The sequence below is a fragment of the Macrosteles quadrilineatus genome, unplaced genomic scaffold (assembly GCF_028750875.1).
Source record: "Macrosteles quadrilineatus isolate MER2022 unplaced genomic scaffold, UCM_ALF_1.0 Scaffold_2__2_contigs__length_208266976, whole genome shotgun sequence".
NCBI lineage: Eukaryota > Metazoa > Arthropoda > Insecta > Hemiptera > Cicadellidae > Macrosteles > Macrosteles quadrilineatus.
Genome location: NW_026542595.1, coordinates 163,724,084 through 163,746,935, shown reverse-complemented (window position 1 = coordinate 163,746,935; position 22,852 = coordinate 163,724,084). Strand labels below are relative to the sequence as shown.

The 22,852-nt window shown below is 35.7% G+C and overlaps 1 protein-coding gene across 1 annotated transcript; it reads right to left on the bottom strand.

Moving 5' to 3' along the window:
* Positions 1 to 932: 932 nt before the first annotated feature.
* LOC128986746 (N-alpha-acetyltransferase 30-like) lies at positions 933 to 15,132 on the bottom strand. The gene is made up of 4 exons (XM_054407253.1): positions 14,285 to 15,132; positions 6,456 to 6,579; positions 4,079 to 4,134; positions 933 to 1,880 (listed from the first exon to the last, which is right to left on the bottom strand). Exons 1-4 carry the CDS (start codon positions 14,984 to 14,986, stop codon positions 1,743 to 1,745), a joined length of 1,020 nt encoding a protein of 339 aa, XP_054263228.1. The 5' UTR covers positions 14,987 to 15,132; the 3' UTR covers positions 933 to 1,742.
* Between the last annotated feature and the right edge of the window lie 7,720 nt (positions 15,133 to 22,852).

Below are 22,852 nucleotides of genomic sequence, written 5' to 3'. Positions count from 1 at the left end.
CAAAGTAAGTATCTTTGATCTTTTTTTGCAAACAGAGCAAAAATATATTTGAAGAACAGGTTGTATTACTCCACCAATGCAATACACAAATCAAATTACTGAGGTATGTTTCTCTTTGTGTAAATACAAATAAAGGGGAACAATTACTTATTGTAGTGAAATAAATAGTATGAAGCCGCATTTAGAATGGAGCTTAAACTAATATTTCGTGTTAATATTTCTTACACATGTATTATACAGTTATTTTTTGCTGCAGTAGACCAATTAATTGTGATTTCAGTGTAATGAAAAAAAGTTGTTTAAGTTATTATAGGTACCCTTATATTTTGGTATATATAGGCTACCCATGTGTTTTTTTTATACGTATTGAAATTAAATGTTTGTATTGCATTATGCATTAACCCTCCAATGCATTACCGTGAAACTTTGGGAAACTGTCCTTCAGTTTATATACACGGTATATAAAATTTGTATACAAACAATAATTTTTACAGTTTTGGGCTCATATCCCGTTACAAAAAAGCAGAAAAATAAAGCAGCTTATTAAAAAATAAACATTTTCAACTACAACAGTACTACTAAAAATAATTTTGACAAAAAGACAGTACGTAATCATAAACAATTTTTGTCTTTTCTTTTTGTGTAACTAATTATTACGTACCGTAACTAATTATTAAATCACAAAATAGAAACCAAAGACACCCTGTATTGAGTTGTTACAATACTTGAAGAAAGATGTCAGTTGTCCCTATTCCTAGTCTCAAAAACAGGGAATACAGCCTATATTGAAAGGTACCAAAGAATAAGTTACACAATCTGCTCTAGTAGACATCTATAAATAAACAAAAACACTGATCAGGGAATGTTCAGTGTTACTACAATATTTTTAATAATTGCAATGAAGGGATGTATAATTAAATTTAACTAGGGAATTCTTGTAACAAATCAGTTTTATTGTAAAACTTTATTTGATTTTTTTATTTAAGTGATTTGCCAACACAGTATAAGTAAAGCCAGTAGTATTACAAACCACTTCCAAACCATTTGAATTAATTACATTCCAGACCTTATACATAGAATAAAAAATGACATGATTTTGTTATTTTGGAATTCATTACGTTAAGTCAAATAAAGTAATATAAATTAAACTTTTATAAAAATACTTCAAAATATTGTTCAATAAATAATTTAAAAGAAAAAAATATATATAAATAGCAACAGTTTAAAAAATAAGATTTTAGTTCAGAGAGAGAATAACTAATTACTTGCAGGTGACTCAACTTTAACAATGAAACATAATTAGTAACAAACCTCATCAAGAATCAACAATCGACAGAATAATCAAGAACCAAATAAGACTACATGTAAAGTTATTATAATTAATAGTTCATGCTCATTGAAATAATTAAAATTATAAAGGTAACAAACTGTCCTTGGAAAATAACCAAGTTCGGTTCAAGTCAATCAAATTCTATTGGACCCAACAAAATACTAACTTTTAACAGTCAAAAGGTAATCAATATAAAACTTCTGTTGAAAATATATCAAAATTAATGAACTATCAACAAATACTATGTTATTTAAAGACTATATAAATATATTATTACATTTTCCTTTACAGTTGTTTCTTGTTTAGTAATTACACATCACAAAAAAAGGTAAATAAATATTACTATCATAAACCAATATCGGCTACACTTATAATTTGGCATAACGAGCAGAAAACTTAGGCACAAGGCGTTTCATCTGAGCCATAGCTTGAGTCGCAGTGCGTCCACACCGTTGAGATAATATCTGAACAACCGCTTATCTCGGACAAATCCCAGATTCTCATACAAGCGGAGAGCTGGTCGGTTTGTGATTTCTGTCTCTAGTACCACCTGGAACATAATTTTTCTGGTAAATAAATCTAGCTTAAGTAAACCTTACTTTCAAGTTGAACTGTTTTGATATGTATCCTTTGACGTGGGCATTTAGTTTGTGATTTCTCTACTAATATAATTTTGTAGGTTACCCTATGTCATTGTAGTTTGGTAGTTGGTAGATGGTAGTTTGGTAATACAGAAGAAGACCATTAGGGCTCTCATGGACCTTTACCTCACAGATAGCTGTAGAGAAGCCTTTAAATCGCTAAACCTCCCAACCGTCATACACTGACCAGCAGGACCTTCCCAGGAATGAATATATTCTTCCATACCAGACCAGAAGAGCAACAAGCAACCAATTTCAGCCTTCCTGCACACCATATTTTTTATTATTCCTGAAGGTATTTCGCAATAAAAAGAAAAAATCATATTGTAAGTGCCTCTTCCTTTTGTCAAAGATCTTAAATTTGCGTAAATTTACAACCCAGTTCAGTAAGAAACCATCCTATATCGGCCACAAGTACATCAATGCACTGTCCCAAGAACAAGAACTCAAGACTATGAGAGGAATCATACTAAAACAAGGACTGCAAGACTGGCTGGTGGAACAATCTGTTTACTCAACCAAAATTTTTTTTTAATCTCTTATAATGATAGAGGACCAGAAAATACCCGTAAAGCAAGAGATCTAAACATAATGCTATCTCGTAATTCTTGAAGAAAATAATAATAAAGAAATTTGTCTATTGTCTATTTATGAATTGCGAACCTGTGCACTCCTTATTAAGGTTACTAATATACAGTGGCTTAGCCAGTGGAAGGACAGACCTTATATGAACTGTGTCCAGCTTGAGTAAATGTCGGCGGCACTAACCCAATAAAAAAAGTAGGATATTTAACCCTCCGAGTGTTATGTGTCGAAAAATCGACACATAACACACTTTGTGTAGTGTTTTGTGTCGATTTTTCGACTCACAAACACTGTTTACGGCGAAGGCTCTATGACTGACAAAATCGGATTGAACTGGATCAAGTTAGGTATCGTTTTATTTGGCAGATTCTAAGCTTTCTCCTGAGGTCTGTCTCTAAACGTTTTTTTTTCTCGAGCCGATCATAATTGTAGCAGACAGCTGACGTGCGTATTTGTAAACAGCTTGGTTAACCTCGCACCGATGACTGATGTGTTTTATTACGTTTATCATTGTTTTAGTGTTAAAAATCAAAAGTAGTGATATACGTGGTGCATTATAAGAAGATTTAAGTGATTGTGAAGGGCTGGTTGATGATCCTGAAGAAGTAGGTAGTGATATTGATGTAAATTATCAGCCAGATTCCTAGCTATGGTTAGGCTATGCATTCTTAGTTAAACGCTATGTACTGAAATCTGTTTTTTGCCCATAACTTATTTATTTGCAAATCTACTTCCTTATATTATTATATATTTGTAATCTTCATAAAATTTAGAACAAAGTGACTATTTTCAAATATTTATAGGCCTATAATTTATGCAATTTCATTGAGCGCAAACTTATTTTTTTTAATTTTCCTAAATATTTTTTTTTACCTAAAAATTTTTTTGAAACAAATGTTCCTTATGTTTTATGTATAATATTGAAGCTCATGATTTTCCAAACAAAATGGTATATAGAACAGTATAATTAACATTGTTTTTAAGCTTCTCAGATCCGTTTTAATAAAACCTTGCAAATGCGCAAAAAATAGGCAAACATTAAGGCCAAAACTAGGGACACTCGGAGGGTTAATGGATAGTGTCGGATATCAAATTTGGGCTCGGGTTAGTTACAAATATCCAATCGCACCTAATCAGAAGAGTTATCGTGCTTTTTTGAAGAGTTATCGTGCTTACGGACACACATATATATATATTTAAAAGGGTAGGCCTACTATGGTTTATTTTTCTATTAACATATATATACTATAAATATAAATTTGAAATGATGATGCTTTTGGCCTCTGGGGACATCAAAACGAAAAAGTAAATCGGTCCTGGTTACCATGAGACCTACGGTACTGTATTAGCTCATTCCTTATATGGGAAATTCGCCCATAAAAAGCTAACAGTATGCCTTAAAATCCGTAATCACCGGATTGTTCATTATACGAATTGTGTACAGTATATGTTATGTTCCTATTTACAAATGAATTGTCACAAGTAGGCCTTATGTTTTACCATCGCATAACAACCAACTCACCTCATCGGCATCGTCAGCAACCATTGCACGAATGGCTTTCAACACCAAATTCGATCCTGAAATAGAAAAGAAAATGTAATATAATATCAGGTTTAAACAGCTTGAATGGATTTTTTTGTTATTTAAGTTTACTGTACTCACAGAGACAAAAGGATTAAACTATGATTTTATACCTAGTATTGTTTTAGCCACTCAATATCGTAATTAAAACGATGAAATAGACTAGATAATGTTGAGTGGATACACCTTTTGTGGTAAGGAGTCAGTGGAGACATAACACAAGTGGAACTGATATTGACAATGAACAGTGTTAACATTGAAGATGTCCTCTTGATCCAATATTTTCTTTTGTTACTGTTAGGGTTCTCAGGGTCCCTCCATCAAAAAAGAGGACAAAATTACTCACCAAGGGTGGTTCTAGACATATATTTTGGGGGGGGGGGCACCGGGGGGCCTGGGGGGGTATGGAATACCCCCTAGCAATGGAGGGGGCCCCCCGGGAAAATTTTGGAAATAACGTGCTCAAATTAGTACTTTTTAAGCTATTTTGAGGACCTAGTTTAATGTGTTCAAGCTTCCCAGTTTATTTTTTAAAGGTCAAGAAATGTTAAAAAATAAACTTGTACGTTTCGTATAACGTCATGTTTTTTTTATTATTGAGACTTGTGGTTTTAATATCAAAGGAATACCGCAACATTACAACACATTCAAGAATGCTTGATTTACAAAAACACCCTGGTGCCAATGTGCATGCCAAACAGAAATTGTCCTAAATCAGACCATGATTTTGAACCAGAGAACTTATTTTATATAAGAAGTATTTAAGAACTATCACCCAACACGACTGCATTATACCTGCCCAGCAAGCAACAGTTAACCTACACAAAGAGTACACTACCCAACTAACGATGCCGTCGGCGTCCCGTCACTGCTACCGCCTGAAGAGTTGGTTCTCAGTGTTCTAATTTTTTTCTATGCCAGTGGCATTTTAAAAGGGGTCAATGTGAGAATAAAGTTTTTGTGCAACTTTTTTGTGGTTGTGAGTAGTTGTGCCGGGAATTAAATCCGTCCCTTCCGCATCTAAGTCTGAGACGCTACCATTTTGTTGTTGTTTTGTGGCTAGCAACATACCAATTGGGTAGTGTTATGCTTAAATATGATATCAGGTGCTCTAAATATGAATGATTTAATATTGAAATTTTAAAAAATTTCCATGGTAGTCATTGAGTTACATTACTGTAATGACAAATTCCTATCGCTGAACTCAGATAAATTAATATTCAACTACCCTTCAAGCTTGGACTTTGAAACAACTTCTTTTCTTTGTCCAATACCCAATTCAAGTTTTCAACTATCTAGGTTAAAATGAATCAACATTAAATGCCAAAAAATTAAATAAGAAAAATGCGGCCGAACGCCAGCATCGGACACTGCCGTTGCCGTATATGGCTGAAAGCGTCCGTCGTCTGCCGATCTTCCCTACTTTTCATAACGTACAAAAAATAGTCAGGCTCGAACGATCCCGAGGTTTGGGTTAGAGTTTGTAATTAGTCCATTCGTTCGCCACAAGTGTAAAGACTACAATGAATTCAATTTGGTAGAACGATTTGCAATAAAAACTATTAAAGTTCCCCTGGTATAATAGTTTAGTAAGATATTATCAAAGTGTAACTAATACTAACTTAGTTTAATGTTATGATGACGATTAATTATAAAAGCTGATTGTTAATATTAATACTTGCAGAAATATTTTTTTATTCTCTCACAAAGTCAAAATCCCGGACATTTGAAAGTATTGCCAAAAATCCCCCCGGACGTTTTTTTTGTACCCAAAAAGAGGACGTGTCCGGGAAAAAGAGGACGTCTGGGATCCCTAGTTACTGTGCCTACAGGTTTTGTGAAGGTTAACTATTTGGCAATGGGAATCTCATTAGATTATTGTAAGTAAATGTATAGATTAGACCATTATAGTCAATGATTTATTCAAAATGATAAAGTCTGTGCAGGATGGAAAAAACTGCAACTAAAACTACCTTATAAGTCACTGTTGGGTAATAATGACATAGGGTGGACTGTATTTTCTTTTGTAGAGATAAACTACTTACCAGTAAGGGACTAAAACTATTTAGTATTCAGCTTGAAAAAAAAAATAATGTAGCCTAGCCTAAAATTGTAAGTTTTGGAAACTTAACTGGTATTTTGCTTCATTAGAGATTAATGCAAAATCATAAATTGTCAAAACTAAACAAAGTTAAATTCAATTTTCCTAGAGTAAGCTAAAAAAAATGTCACAGAACAATTTAACCAACCAAAAAGGGGTATGAGAACCCTTTCTCCACCTTAACTTCGCTAAAATGGTGAAAAACTACTAACATACCTATTTTTCTTTTCCTATATCTCTCATCAACAGCCAGCATTGCTATATAACCTCTTTTGACCACTTTCCTGTGTATGTCCAACTTGCAAACAATGGCACCAACACATTTTGAACCATCCATGGCCTGTAAATAGTGATTGTAATAATTTGTAATCCATAATTTGTATAAAACTTAAAAATATATCTTAGGCTGTACTGGTAAAAGAAAGTAGAATATTTAACAGAAAGTAGGCTACAAAGAGGTGATACTAAAAAAATAATCATGGTAAAATTACAGTCTCATTTCATAGCATTATTTTTTATCGATTTGATAACTTAGTTGGCCTAGTCAGTTTGGCTTAGGCCACAACAGGCATGGTGTAGTGGCAGAGTTTAATGGCATTGTAGGCCTATTAGCAAACCTTAACAAAAGATGAAGCTTGCTCCAGTAGCAAAACTAAAGCCATGTTGTCATATGCTGTCTTAACTTAAGTCACCAGGGCCTGCTTTAATGTCACAACTAAGTTATTGTCAGCTCTCATATTCATTGTGCCTTAGGCCTACAGGTCTAACTGCAGATAGATCTATTGCTATATTGACATTACTGGTAAACTCATGTTTATTGGCTTGTATCAACTGTCATGAGGTTTAATGGATACTTGATTACTTAAAGGATATTGATGCTTTCAGGAAATGAATCATTCTCTCTCTCATTCACATTCTTTCCTGTTAAAGGGAAAATTCATTATTAGCCTATTGATGATTTCTTTTAATATCGATATTTTTGTTTTTGTTTGGATCCATATTCCTTATGTTTTATAATAGGCCTATCTTCAAAAACATTTAGCCTAAATTAAGTACAAATTGAGGTATCTTGTTTAGGGAAGAATAATATAGCCTATCCAAGAATTGTATGAAACTGTTCTAAACTAACCTAACATAACTAATCAAGGTATGTGTTAACTTTAGGGGCTTCTGAAAATTGTTTGGCTATTATTTGGCCTATTTTGAAAACTTTCCCCTCTTTTTTACTTTTAATGTGTTTTTATGAATAAACCTAACCTAACATAACCTAACCTTGGTTTGATAAAAAATCTGTTGGTATATGTATATTTGGCTTACGCACATGTTCATGAGGCTCAACAACCATTGCATGGCATTTTTACCTAGGTTCTTTAGCTGTTCGACTCTGATCTCGTCAATACCTGGAGCTCTATTAGTCTTTAAGCTGGTAATGACTGCAGTTAGCTCGAACATGGAGAATGGTTCTTCTAGGAAGTGATTCTCACTTGCCACACCACGCACAACAGGCTCCCGGTATTTCCTTCCATAGGTTTTGCTATTTAAAAGAAGGTTGGTAGCGACTTGATCGGCAGTAACTGTTGTAAAGTTGTCTTTTGGTTTTGTCGCATCTCCATTTAAGTTCTTGAGGAACTTCCAGGCCCGTCTGCTGTTCACCTGCATATCTAAACATACCCAAACTAAAATTTTGGGTAGCGTCTTTGCTCCAGCTCTTTATAACATATACACTAATGACCAACCGTTGCCAAACGCTATAAGTCAGTATATATATGCCGATGATACTGCGGTGGCGGCACAAGGTAGGAGTTTTGAAGAGGAGGAACAGAAGCTGACTATGACTCTAAATGATCTTTCCCAGGACTATGACGCAAATCACCTCAAGCCTAACCCTGCTAAAACCCAAGTTTGTGCCTTTCACCTAAACAATAGAGAAGCAGGGCGTGAGTTGAATGTGAGGTGGCGGGGAGACCGTCTTCAGCATCGTCCTACACCCAAATATCTTGGTGTCATACTGGATCGCACACTGACATTTAAGGCGCATTGTATTGCAACAAGGGGTAAAGTCTCAGCGAGGAATAATATCATCAGGAAGCTCACCAGCAGATGCTGGGGTGCTAACCCTAATGTCCTCAGAACCTTAGCTTTAGCACTCAGTGTGTCGGCTGCGGAGTACGCTACACCAGTATTGAATGCATCGTCACATGCAAAAAAGGTTGACATTGCAGTCAATGACATGGCTCGGATTGTAACTGGGTGTTTGAAACCAACCCCAGTACACAAACTCTACTATCCTATCGTAGGGATCGCCCCTCCATCAATCCGACGTGATGTCGTTGCCGACGCAGAAAGGACTATGCAAGAGACAGACCCTCGTCACCCATTACATGGCCACCAACCTGCAGAGCGATGGCTTCGGTCCAGAAAGAGCTTTTTATCACGGACCGAGTCCTGGATGGATCACTCTCAAGCAATCGGGTGGCAAGGTGGGAGGCCACGTTGACTAACCCTCCCATACCAGCCAGGGAGGAACTGGGTCCTGGTGGAGGCCTTCATTACACGTTGTGGAAGACCCTAAATCGAATCAGGGTCGAGGTACCAAAATGCAAGACAAACATGCAGAAATGGGGTCTCTTACCCGACGAAAAAAACATCTTGTGCGCGTGTAGTGCTGTTCAGGATCCTGGCCATCTGCTGATCTGGCCCTCGCCTAGACCAGTCTTGCACATTAGATGATCTTTTACAAGCAAATGACGAACCCATATCGGTAGCCAATTTTTGGAAAAGCGAAGTCTGATTTCCGGAAACGGAAAGTGAATTAAGTATCAAAAATCCGTCAATTTCAGCATTTTGCTAACTTAAGCATGGGTTAGGTCGAGTTAGATTAGATAAAGTTAGGTTGGATTATACTTATTTTGGTTAACCCAAAAATGGGCATTTTCGACACAATATTTTTATAATTTTTCAACCCTGATTTTCTGGGTAAAAAACGGCATTTGCCAAAAACGTTCCAGAGGAAAAAAGTTTTTAAAATGTCCTAAATAATAATAAATACCCCCGCCGCAGCAAACCTGCAGACTAAGCGAATTTCCATTCGACTGATTGGATTTACACTGAAATGTCTACTTAAAAATATAACATTTATTCCCGATCTAAATAAAATTAGTTTAACAAGTACTAGGTTTGCTGCATCAGGGAGGGTAAAACTGTTTTTTTTTTTTATGTGAATAGTTAGTAAGAAATAAAAGCATTTTCCAAATTTGATCAAAATATGTTCACAAACAAGCAAACTACAACAGTTTACTTATTCTCCATAAGAATAACATGGGAATTTTAAATTTACAATTTTTTGGAATTTTCTCCGTAACCATTAGGCGCATAATAACTCTTCAATATACTAAATTATTTGTTTTTTTAAGCTCTACAAAATGGTTTGGAAAGAAATTGCTAAATTTTATGTTTTTTGGGTCAAAAATGGGAAAACCTATTTTTACCCCATAAAACCCCCCGTAAACCCCCGTTCCCATGGTCCGATCATGCTGGATCGCGAACTCGTTCGAATGAACGTACGTTTACACGTTTGTACCAAATTTCATCAAAATCGGATCATTTTTGCTCGAGTTATCGTGCTGATGGACACATATATATATATATATATATATAAATATATAAATATACTAGCTGACCCGGCGAACTTCGTATCGCCTAAGTTATAGGTTTCCCCTAAGACAGACCGATGGAAAGAAAGTACCGTTACGTTTAATTTTCAAGATGATCTCGTTCGCATCGCTCAATCACGTCCTGGTTGAAGTTCGTTCGCTACGCTCACTCACCTTTGGGTTGGAGCTCGTTCGCTACGCTCACTCACCTTTAGGTTGGAGCTCGTTCGCTGCGCTCACTTGCCTTCAGGTTAGCTCGTTCGCTACGCTCACTCGCCTCCAGGTTGAAGTTCGTTCGCTACGCTCACTCACCTTTTGGTTGCAAATTAGCTGTTGTCATAAATGTAAAAGCAATAATAGTGCTGCACCCTATTGGTAATCCTTGTAACTTTAATGATATTGAACATCATAGAACAGAACCAACTTGTTTAATTGAAACAGCTGTTAAGATTCATTAATTCCATTTCTCATAAGGTTAACATGGAAACTCCTTGCCACTGGGGCGGAGCCCTTTTAAGAATTTCGAAACGGGAAATAGTTTACGTCCGATTTGCATACCTACAGAATTTACACACTAAATTTCATAACGATCGGTGAAGTCGTTCCGGAGGAGTTTGCAGACAAACACTGTGACACGAGAATTTTATATATTAGATATATATGAATTTGAACGGATGGTGTTTTTGGCCTCTAGGGACCTCAAAACGAAAAAAAAAATCGGTCCCGCGTCCAGGTCTTACCATGAGTACTACGATAATAGCTTATTCCCTATATGGGAAATTCGCTAAAACACATTAACTTAAAAGTAAAAAAAAAACAGCAAAATATCCAACCAAACTTTATCCAACCCGACCTAACTTAACCAATGCTTAAGCCTAAGTTAGCAAAATGCCGAAAATTACGGATTTTTTTGATAAAACAAAACTAGGTTAGGTTAAATAAGCCTTTAGCTATTCGCGAGTTTCAAACACGAATTTTCAGGGTGAAATAACTTAGTCGTTTGTCCCAAAAGTGCCAAAGGGAAAATGGTTCAAAATAGGGCAAATAACTTAACACGTTCACTGCGTTATATATTTTCCTACATTTTTCCAATGGTGCGTTACGAGATCTATAGGTGTCTTCCCCGCTATGATTACCCAGGTGCGATTACGAGACTCCGAGATTATGTTGCGCAGTAATCTTTTGCGTATCCTAACCTCGCAAAGAAAAGAGAGAGAGCGCTGAGTGTTTGTTAATGTGAACCAGTAAGCTATGTTGACAATCTTCAGCCAGCCCAGAAAGTGAATAGGTCTATGACGTCATTGTACGAGACCCTGAGATCTTGTACCGCACAGCTGTAATAGTTCATTATTTGTTTGTATTCTTTTCCTACAATAACAAATTAAGACAAATAATATGTGTTATTAATTACGAATTCCTAATAATCGTAACTGTAGTAAAATATATATTTTATCTTTCTATTATCACTTTTTATGCGTTTCCTTACGGCTGATTTCAGGCTAAATAAAATAAAAATGAAATATGTTTACATACTGTATTTATTTTCTTATAATTTTGGGGTTGGGCAATGACCTCGAAAGAGTGCGGGCTACAGTGAGTCAAGTGGGCACAGGGTGAAGGGGTGGGTGCAACCTTGAAGCTATATTTAGACTTGCACCAATTCCCTAAAGGGATGGGAAAGAGGATTCCAATCACAAAACAATGAATGATACAAAGTTGTATAAATCGGAAATTCCTTGTCCGGTTTGACAATTATTTAGCATTGATTTTTGTATGATTTAGTAGGAACCAGGATGAATATTCAAATTAATGCCATGATTTGCTTTTTTTACATCAAAATACAACATTGCACAATCATGATATTTTAGGTCATTTACCAAGATGACCTTTATTATAGTGCTGTTTCAGAAGAGAAACACGTCGATAATTAAAAATAATTCATGTTCCCATAGTTGAAAACAATTATTACCTACGTAAACATATATAACATTAGATAAAAGGTAACAGCAATAAAACGCAATTGTTCTTTCTTTTTGTTCTTGAATGAATTATTTCTTGGGTTTCCTTCTTTCATCCAAGCATTCAACAAAAGTTGCCATGGTTTCTAATCAATCACTAACTTCTTGATCAGCATCGTACGTGTTATTAAATTACCTGTAAACAGCAAAAATATATACGTATAATAACACTTGAAGGTAATAATATATTTAAACACTTAAACTTACTGTTGACTTAAAAGACGGTAGGCCTAAAAATACAGATAATATTTATACATATATGTATTTACCGTCTTATAAGTCAACAGTAAGTGTAAATATATTATTACAAGTGTTATTATACGTATATATTTTTGCTTTTTCATATACTAATCACCCCATGTGGTGCTTGGAAAAACTATTTTTGATACGAGACCCAGAGGTCTCATATCTTAATAAAGTAAAAGTTTATTACTTCAGTGCGTTTATGAGATCTATTTATCTCGTTCATTTCATGTTTACTAGTTGATACATCAAGGGAAATGCATTATACCTATATATGTACAAATTTAATTTATATACAATAACAGTAGGCCTATACACGCCAAAATATCAATGTCATAACTTTAGGAAATAAGCCAAACTATGGGTCCCGCACTACGGGCTAGGCACGATACGAGACCTCGGGATCTCACAGTGAACGTGTTACTGTATTAAAGAAAAAAATATAATTTTTTTAAATTTGTTAGAAGCCCCTAAAGTAAACAAATAATCAAAATTAATGTACCTTTTAAAAATTCTGTTTGATAACAGAAAAGGCATGTGGGGTAGGCATAGCCTATATCAAAAAGAATTTCGAAATGTTACAAGTTTAAAATTGTTTGTTAAAACTGAGCAATATTTAATTGTAGTTTTGTCAGCTGGTAGGCTAATATCGATAGGCCCAGGCCTATAACTTGTGCCTACATAGAAAAAAAATCATCCATAATAATGAATGTTCCCTTTGACAGGATAGTACCGTTTATCGTCAACTTAGTGGTTGCTCTTTTGGTCCCAACAATACTGGTAAGACCACTGGTCAGTGCTCTGATGTGACTGATTGTAATACAAGCTCAGGTATGATTTGTTGAAGATTTCCTGCCACCCAAACCTTTTCAGTGCAACAATCAGTTTTTAATAGTTTTCTACTTAATTTATTTCACAATCGTTTATACACCACTTTACAAAAGTTTTAATGTGGTAGCCTACCGGTAGGCCTACATAGGTTTAAAATTTGATTTAAATCAAATTTTAAGTTACATAGAGGATACGCGTCCGGTAACCGGACGTGGATAAGGCGTACGGCAATGACGTCATGGGGTTGCGGGAGCCTGGAACGCCTTTACCACAACAATACAATGACGAGCCATCGGTGTTCGTGGTGTGGTGGATAAGGTGCTCGGCTGATATGCAAGAGGTCCAGGGTTCGAATCCCATTGATGACTTTAACTTTTTGTCGAAGAGTTTGCATTGAATACCATTTATTCTTAACTGTACATCTTTTATTAGAATTTTTGGCATTTATAATTTTTTTTATAGAGAAAGAATTTCACCTTAATTCGATTTTTTCACTATCAGCAAGTTTGGTTGGTTAGGTTAGGTTATGACAGTAATTGCCGGACGTCTAATCCACGTCCGGTTACCGGACGCGTATCCTCTGCCTTTAAGTTAACTTGAGAGCTTTTAAGGACTAAATTGTGTTTAATAATGTAGAGTACCTTACCGGTAATTTAAGTTAAGAACTTAAGTTATATCTACGCAGCCAGGATCACTAGTTAACTTAACTTGGGACTTAGACTAACTCTCGGACAATAGAATAGCCAATGGTAGGCAAACTATAAACTAACATTTAGGCCTAATTAGTATTAAGTTTAAGTTACACAGTGCTCGATTTGTAAAAATTAGGTGCTGGAACACGTCCCAGCCTTTTAACTTTCAACTTAATGTAATTTGTATCTACTAACTTATTCAACTTAAGTTATACCAATATTTGGCTGCACTTTACTTTAGGTCCTACACGCATTCGAATGAAAATATCGATTATTCGATTGTTTCATTCGATATATCGTTTGGTTAGTTAAGTTAGGTTAACCTTACCTAACTAACCAAACGATATATCGAGTGAAAAAATCGATTAATCGATATATATTGATCGATATTGTCATTCGAATGAGTGTAGGACCTAAAGTAAAGTGCTGCCCAATATCTTTATCTTTCTGAAAGAGAGGTACCGGATCTCTATTCCACCGCATTTCTCAGTAAATCGAGCACTGGTATTACGTGCTGTGGATAGGTTGTTGTGTTATCTTAAAGGACGCATGTCACTTAAACCTACAAATAGGCTGATAACTTAAGTATAAAACCTGAGAAAGCTTACCAAGAAGCAAAGCTTGGGCCAGTTGTGAATGAAATATCTATAGGTGTAAATTGAATAGGGCTCGGATAAGTCTTTCTGAATGAGTCTCATAATGTCAGGCATTTGTAATTCAGATTTGTACGAGACATATTCAACTTCTGATGGTTCACTTGTCTTCCGATCACAATTTCCGTGTGAAGGGATTGGGTGAAGATCTACTGTTTTTGAAACTATGGCACCACTATCATCGGAAGCACTTGAACATGATGGCTGACCAGCAATGTTGTCACAGTCTGTCCTCCCCATTTTGACAAGTTCTTTGTGATCAACAGAGTTTTCACTAGGTACTTGTTGATTACTTTGACTAGCACTACTCAAGGATTCATAGGTTTCTGGCTTGGGCATATGATCTATAAAGTTAGATAAACTTCCACTAGGCCTATTGCCAATTTCTAACCCATTAACAAGTCCATTTGGTCCCACATGCAAACCAATAGCATTACATTTTTCTTTAGCACTTGACGTTGGAATTTGTTGACCTTCTAAAACTACTTTGCTAATAGAGTTTTTCAAAGTTATATTACGATTTTTATCCTCGACAGGCTTATCCATATCTATATTATCAGTAACGCAACTCATCGATGAAGGTTCTAAAGCTACATTCCCTTTGAGGTCACGAACACTTGTACAATCACTTTTCGTCATTTCATTACATTCATCCATATCTGAAATTTTAATCCAAGTAGTAGCTAGTATCCAAACAATACTATAATTCAAACCCTAAAATTTAATATTTTCATTATAACTACACAACAAAATCGTGTTATATACACCAAAAACGGAGACACTAAGCGGCATCCATATTGGATTTTGATTTAGTCAGAGTCAGACAGATGCAGATCAGTCCCAAACCCAGTCGACGAAACTTGAAATGAAAGAAGTATGCTGCATTATGAGAATGATAAATCAGCTGATCTAAATCCAAAGCCCACTAAGGGTTTGTGGTTTATTACTTTTATATAAGTATACATTACATATTATATGTGTACTAGATAAAATGCTATAAATGCATTCAATAATCACTCTTGAGATCGACATCAAAACAAGAATTCATTTATTTATTTATTTCATATGGAATCACTATTTTAACAACTATGAAACACTAGCTGGCCCGACAGACTACGTCCTGTCCTATATTGTGGTTTTATGTCACATGCTCGTTCATTTTCAAGATGAGCTCGTTCGCATGGCTCAATCACGACCTGGTTGAAGTTCGTTCGCTACGCTCACTCACCTTTAGGTTGGAGCTCGTTCGCTGCGCTCACTTGCCTTCAGGTTAGCTCGTTCGCTACGCTAACTCGCCTCCAGGTTGAAGTTCGTTCGCTATGCTCACTCACCTTTTGGTTGCAAATTAACTGTTCTCATAAATTAAAAATAAATATAGTGCTGCACCCTGTTGGTAAACCTATTAACTTTTTAATGCTATTGAACATCACAGAATCAAATTGTTTAGTTGCACCAGCTGTTAAGATTCTTTAATTCCATTTAAATATGAGTACTCATAAGGTTAACATGGGAAACTCCAGAGCCACTGGGGCGGAGCCCTATTGACGGATCTGCACCAAACTTCACACAAACCATCCTTGAATAATGCTTAATAATGCCTGAAAGTTTCATTACAATCTGTCGAGCGGTTTTGGAGTCCATAAAGGACAAACATACAAATATACAAACATACATTGGATTTTATATATAGAGAAAAGGCAGATGCTTAGTGCCAACCTTCTATAATATACGAAGCATGTTTTTTTTTAAGTAGGCACCGTTTAAAATTATTCCTTTCCAGCGCTGCGATTGACATTTTTGACATTTGTGCTAAGTATTAGCATCTATTGTCAAGCATGTGCCAGAAATTGCGAGCCTTTCAAGACCGGAAAATGCCGCGCTTCTGCGCATGCGCTAGTAACTGGTGGCGTAGCAGCAGCTATTTCAGAAAGTCACGGTCACTAACCACTAACTAGCGTCGTTGTCGTAGTATTTATCTTGACTGCACTGCAACTGCAACTATAGTTCCTCATAATTATTATTCATATCGTTTGTTATTCTTTATGTTATGATCGAGTTATGTCTGAGTTGAAGTTGGGGTTAATGTTATTGATAGATTTTGATTGCTGCTGTGTTGCGGAGGTCATTTATTATCGATGATGTGCTCCTTCTTCAATGCGAAGATTCTGAGAAATACGAATGGAAGACATCAATAACACTGGAGTACTTTGTAGTTTATGTGGAAAAGTATATTTTTAGTTTATGGACGAGAAGTACAGAAGTATTCCAATTAATAAGCCAGCTATGTTCAACAAGGCAAGGCCAATAAAATAATTTGTTTTATTCACTAGCGCTTTTGAATTGAAACCTAGTTTCTGAAAGCGCTAGTGAATAAAATAAATTATTATGTATTAGCGTTGTTGAACATTTACATTTTGTTATAAATTTCATTGTAAGCAAGATGCCAATAATTCTCAAAAAGCTTAGACCATTAAAAATGAAATGAGAATTGGGATCTTCTCTTTTGGAAAACATGTTTGGGTACAATGAAGATAGATGAATAGATGATAACGGTAACGTAGCTCACCCAAGTTACTTAAAATTTGTTTTATAAAATAAAGGAGGTGCCAGAGGTTACAGTAAGTAAAGTAACACATACATAAACATAATCTGTAAAATTCATCATTCAGTTACAGTAATTAAATGGTTTGGAGTTAAGTGCGGGAGAACCGTTCCAGTTTCAAGTAGATTGTTGCAAGAGTTGCAGTGAAGATACTAGTGTGATTTTCTGAAACAGCTGCAGCTGTTACAAGTGCTACGAATAACGCTTACTTGCGCATGCGCAGATACGCGGCATTTTCCGGTCTTGAAAGGCTCGCCAGAAATTCGGCTACAAACGGACTTGTTTCTATCCGGTTTCAACTGTTTCAAGCATTCAAAATGGTGTCACTAATTGATACTGCCGGCGACTGTGAAGTGCACGCTGTAATTAGATTTTTAGGTGCCAAACGCCAAAGGTGTGAAAGCCATTGAAATTCATCGACAGAAATGAAGTGTTTGGTGAGAACATTGTGAGTGACGGAATGGTACGCAAGTGGATAAAGCCCCCCACACACTACCAGACCAGACCTCCAGACCTGACCGTCTGGTCTGGCGTCTGGCACTTGTCTTATCGTGTGTGGGGCTGTCTGCAGACCGATTTTCTCGGACCAGACTGTCTGCGTGTCTGATGGTTGAACCCTCAGACCACAGACGGTCTGAGGTCCCCCCACCACTATTTTTGTCTTATCTGTGAGTGTGTAGCGCTGTCTGTCAGACGGCCGACCATCGTGACAATCTTCATCCATTTGTTGGAGTTCTCACCACGGTCTCTCAATTACGAATTAGGACCGTCTGGTCTGGGAGTGTGTAGAGCCGTCCAAGACGGTCTGGTTGCAGCCAGACGGTCTGGTCTGGAGGTCTGGTCTGGTAGTGTGTGGGGGGCTTAAGGGTATTTAAAGACGGCCGCACCAACGGTCGTGATGAGCAGCGCACTGGTTGGCCGCCGTCCAAGTGTCATTACTGTTGAATTGGTGCGTTGCTCACCATGAACGTTGGTGGGGCTATCTTTTCATGCCCTTCCACTTGCGTAACATAAGTTCCATGCTCTGAGTTAAGTTAAAAACTATCTATTTTATAAGTGATAATCATTAATTATCACCCACACAACACAAGAAGATCTTTGGAATATCTTGGGGATATTCCTGTGGGATATGGGGGATATCCTCTGTAAATCCCTCAGCAAAGTCCTCAGAGTTTCCTGGGGAACTCTCTGGGATATCCCTATGTCTGCCCAAATCCTGATCCCTGGGATACCCCATCATACATAAAAACGCAAAATAAAGATTTAGTCTGAAAATCACTAAAAGAAAGGTAAAAATAAAATAAAAAAATAAATGAAAATAAAATGTTAGTTGAGTATTTTGATTAAATATTTAATAAAAACAAATAATAAAAAAGTTACCTCGCCACAGCAACCCTGCAAACTAAGCAAATTTCCAATTACCTGACTGGATTTCAACTAAAATATTCCCTAAAAATTGTGAGATTTATTTCCTATATAATTAACATTAATTTTAGTGAGTACTTAGGTTTGCTTATACAGGGAAAATATTGAGATGTGTTTTTTTTTTATTGCAATGTTGATAGCTTAGTTTTAAATAAACAAAATTTCCAAATTTGGTTTTTAAATATATCTATAAACAAGCAAACTACAACAAGATTATTAATTATCCATAAGAATAACATGGGAGTTTTAAATTTATAATTTTTAAATTATCTCTGTAACCATTGGGCATACAACAACGCTTCAATATACATAATTATTTTTTTAAGGGGCAATATACCCAAAAATACTTTTTCCTTATAAATGGCCTAATTTTTTTTAAATTTATTAAAGTGTATCCTAGTGCAAAATTAAAAAAAAACATATGGTATGAACCCCCCCCCCCCTTCTCTTTTGGGCTTACAACTATCCATGAAGGGGGGGGGGGGTTTAAAAAAAAACATACGTTTACGTTTTACAGCATAACTCCTTTTGTTTTGATGTTTATTTGTTTTCACGTCCAGTGCCTTTGGATGACTGAAATCTGTCATCGCATGCTGATTGGTTCCTGGAATCTGGAACCCAATTTCAGCTGTCTCTAGTAGACATTTCTGAATTTCGATATGACTAATCAAAGTCATTTTAAACTTAATTGAGGTATAATTAATAATATACATAGTCTCTGTGAAATCTTGAAAACTCCTTTTGTATGTTTCAAAGCTAAAATAGCCTTACAAACTGTAGCATGGCTTTTCATATGCTATTGAAAATAGATTAGAGACATTTTGTTTAAATTTTTGGCAAAATTTCGTCAATTCTTTATAAAAAAAATACGTAAGGAGTATTGTTAACAATATGTAAATTTCCATGCTACTGTTTGTGTACAATATATTGAAGAACATATACGTACAAAATTTGACTTCTCTAGCGAAAAAATCAAAAAAGTTATGCCGTAAAACGTGATGGAAAACACTAAAAAAGAAATATGCGGGAAATAGCAAAAACACTTTGCTTCCAATAGGCGCCTGAAAAGAAAAAAAACCAGCTGTGCACAATTAATTATGAAATTTAATCTAAAAACTATTTTTCCTACAGTCACCCGACAAAGTTGGCTTCCTTGTACTGTTTGTAGTACAGAAAGCTGCTAATTGCTGCATATTTATACTTTGTCGTACGGTTTATACTTTGGCGCACAGCACATCAGGATTCCAACGAAACAACACAAAACAGCGTGTGGTTCTAGCCTATTATGCACGTAATCCGTGTGCCGTTTCGCGCTTCGGTGGGGCACACGGAAGATTTCTCAGGTGCCGTTTGACGTCACTAACTGCTGACGTCACTAACTGCTGACGTCACTAACTGCTGACGTCACTAACTGCTGCGTCCGAAGAAACAGACAATTTTATAATTTTCTATTATTAAATTAAACTGTCATAACCTAACCAAACTAACCAAACGTGCTGATAATGGAAAAATCGAATAAAGGTTTACTAATCGAAAAAATAGTTTTGTTCATAAAATAAAATTATAATTGCCTAAAATTCAATTTTATAATTTTTTAATTATAAAATTAAACTGTAATAACCTAACCAAACCAACCAAACTTGCTGATATGAAAAAAATGTTGATAAAAAGTTAGTCCCACCGGCGGGATTCGAACCCGGATCATTTCCGGATTATCAGCCCGCAACGCTATCCACTGCACCACCGAGGCAGATGGCTCAAAACCGTATCGTCGGTATTGGTGTTCCCTCAAAGTGACGTCAGCAGTTAGTGACATCAAACGGCACCTGAGAAATCTTCCGTGTGCCGTTTCGCGCTTCGATACAGGTAGGCAACACTTAAAGATAATAATACTATGAGCAGCTGATTGACTATTTAACTACGATTTAACCTGTCATTTCGTGTTTATCGTTTCGATAAACTCGAAATGACAGGTTAAATCTTAGTTTTTTTTCTTTTTTTCTGAGCCCTTATAAGGCTTGAGGCTTGGATAATTACTCCACGTAGCCTATTAGATGACTATTACTCACTGAATTCTTCTGTGGTTGTCTTTGGGCATTTGACACTTTCTGTAACAAAGGTTGTGTTATGTTAGTTACTCAGTTTACATTTATGTGAAATGTGAAAGTTTCTGTTTTTATTTTGAATAGTCAATCAGCTGCTCATAGTATTATCATCTTTAAGTGTTGCCAACCTATTTCCAAGCATACACGGATTACGTGCATAATAGAACCACGCTGTTTTGTGTTGTTTTGTTGGAATCCGGATGTGCGCCAAAGTATAAACCGTACGAGAAAGTATAAATATGCACCAATTAGCAGCTTTCTGTACTATAAACAGTACAAGGAAGCTAACTTTGTCGGGTGACTGTAGGAAAAATATGTTTTAAAGTCACTTTTTTCTTTACATTTTTCAGAATTTGAAAGAATTTTCATGGTCAGGAATTAAATTTTCAACAAAACAATCTTAAGCGATTTCCGAAAATCGCACTCCTTCCACCTTCAAAAATCGTTCTACTTTTAAAATATGTAAAATTTCTCCGATTTTACGGTTTTTTAAAATTGAACAAGCATGCCAGCTAGTCACACTTTTGAAAAATACTTGTTCAATAAGTTTATTTAGTATTGCCTTGCTTCAGCCGCTCCGTTTTTTTTAAATACATATTATGAAGTCAAACGAGGTGAAGCCCGTGGGTAACAGCTAGTATTCATAACTCATTATTTTTTTGAGCTCCGGTGTTGAAATCTGTAAATTTGTTTATCTTAATCTTTTATACCCCTATGTTAATTGTGCAAAATATGAATAAACACGCGTTAAAACCGTTAAAAATGGTTGATTTTAAAAATATTTTGCAATTTGCAATTTAATAAAAAGGTTTTTATTAAATTTGAACAACTTATTTTAAAAAACATCCGTTTATAAACGGTTAAAGAGTCTTTATTCAGTTTTTGCACAAACATAGTGCTCTATAAGATAAACATTTTAATAGAGTTTCACTGTCGTAGCTCAAACAGTTAATAAGTTATGAATATTTTTGTAAAAATCACATACAGTACATACAGCTATCACATACCTACACATCAAGCAACCACATACATAGTTAGATAGACCGAAAACGGAATGAGATAGGAAACATGTTATAGTTATATTACATTTTTTGTTTCTTTGGCATGCTCGATGCTCTATAACGGGACAAAGTGGGTTCACTGTTCATATGGTTGCAAGACCATGGTATTTACTCAGGGGAGGTATAGAAGAGGCTACGATGACAGCTGAGGGCTTCTTATTAGCTGAGGGAACGCCATTACCGTAACAAAACGGTCTGTAGCCATCGGCTTCGGTGGCCTAATGGTTAGCGTGCCGGGCTGATATACTGCAGATCCCGGGTTCGAATCCCGCCGGTTGCATTAACTTTTTGTCCAAGATTTTTTATTTTCAGCAAGTTTGGTTGGTTTGGTTTGGTTATTACAGTTTAATTTTATTATTAAGTCATTATACAATTTTAATTGAGCAATTTCTAGTTTTATTTTATAAACAGAATTATTTTTCCGATTACTATAAACTTTTGTTATATTATATCTTTATCAGCAAGTTTGGTTAGTTCGGTTAGGTTATGATAGTTTAATTTTGTAATTAAGAATTAATACAATTGAATTTTAGGCATTTATAATTTTATTTTATGAACAGAACTATTTTTGCGATTAGTAAACCTTCATTGCCAAAGTGCTCTCTACTACAGCGCTGTTCACGGAGGAATTTTGAACTAAATGCCTCATTTGTACCTCCCCTAAGTCAGACCCCAAGACCATGGCCAAGAAAGGTGTAACCATGTTTTATCTATGGTGTAACCAAGTGACCAACCACGACCAACCCAGTCTGTTCCTGTTTTAAATTAACAGATGAAAAGCAGCCAAAATGAAAATAATTAACAATATTGCACCTCGCAGCTGTATAGTTTGTAGCAAGCATTTAAAACTGGCAAAAAAACACCGCCAAATAAAAATTTTACTTTAGACAAAAAACAAAACCAAACACTCACATGATTCATTCTAATTCCAATCCTTGGGTTCTTCATTTATGGGCCTCCTTTTCGGGATAGAAATGCTTGACACTCCCGCCCCGTGACAGCCCTCAAGCGAGTAGACTCCAACCCAACCCCTATCCCATCATGGTCTTAGAATCCTACTAAATCCCATCTATTATCTGACACACACAAAAAAAAAACCAAAATTAAATTTGCCACCAAACTAAATCAATATCCTCAACAATTCCAAGTCAATACTAACAAAAACTCACCAAATTCTAATGAAAACCACAGAATCCTCAAATAAATTAGTGCACAACGAGGCTGCATATAATATAATCCTGCTTTCGAGCAAATAAGATAAAAAAAATAGGTATATATAGTCAATGCTTTTAGCCAGCAGCTTAGCTGATTTGTTTAGGTTTGGATTAGG

Coding starts and splice junctions, on each gene's coding strand:
- LOC128986746 (XM_054407253.1), bottom strand. CDS start 14,986: ATGGATGAATGTAATGAAATGACGAAAAGTGATTGTACAAGTGTTCGT. Junction 6,580..14,284: donor GGCCCAAGCTTTGCTTCTTG/GTAAGCTTTCTC, acceptor CACTATTTACAG/GCCATGGATGGTTCAAAATG. Junction 4,135..6,455: donor ATATAGGAAAAGAAAAATAG/GTATGTTAGTAG, acceptor TTTCTATTTCAG/GATCGAATTTGGTGTTGAAA.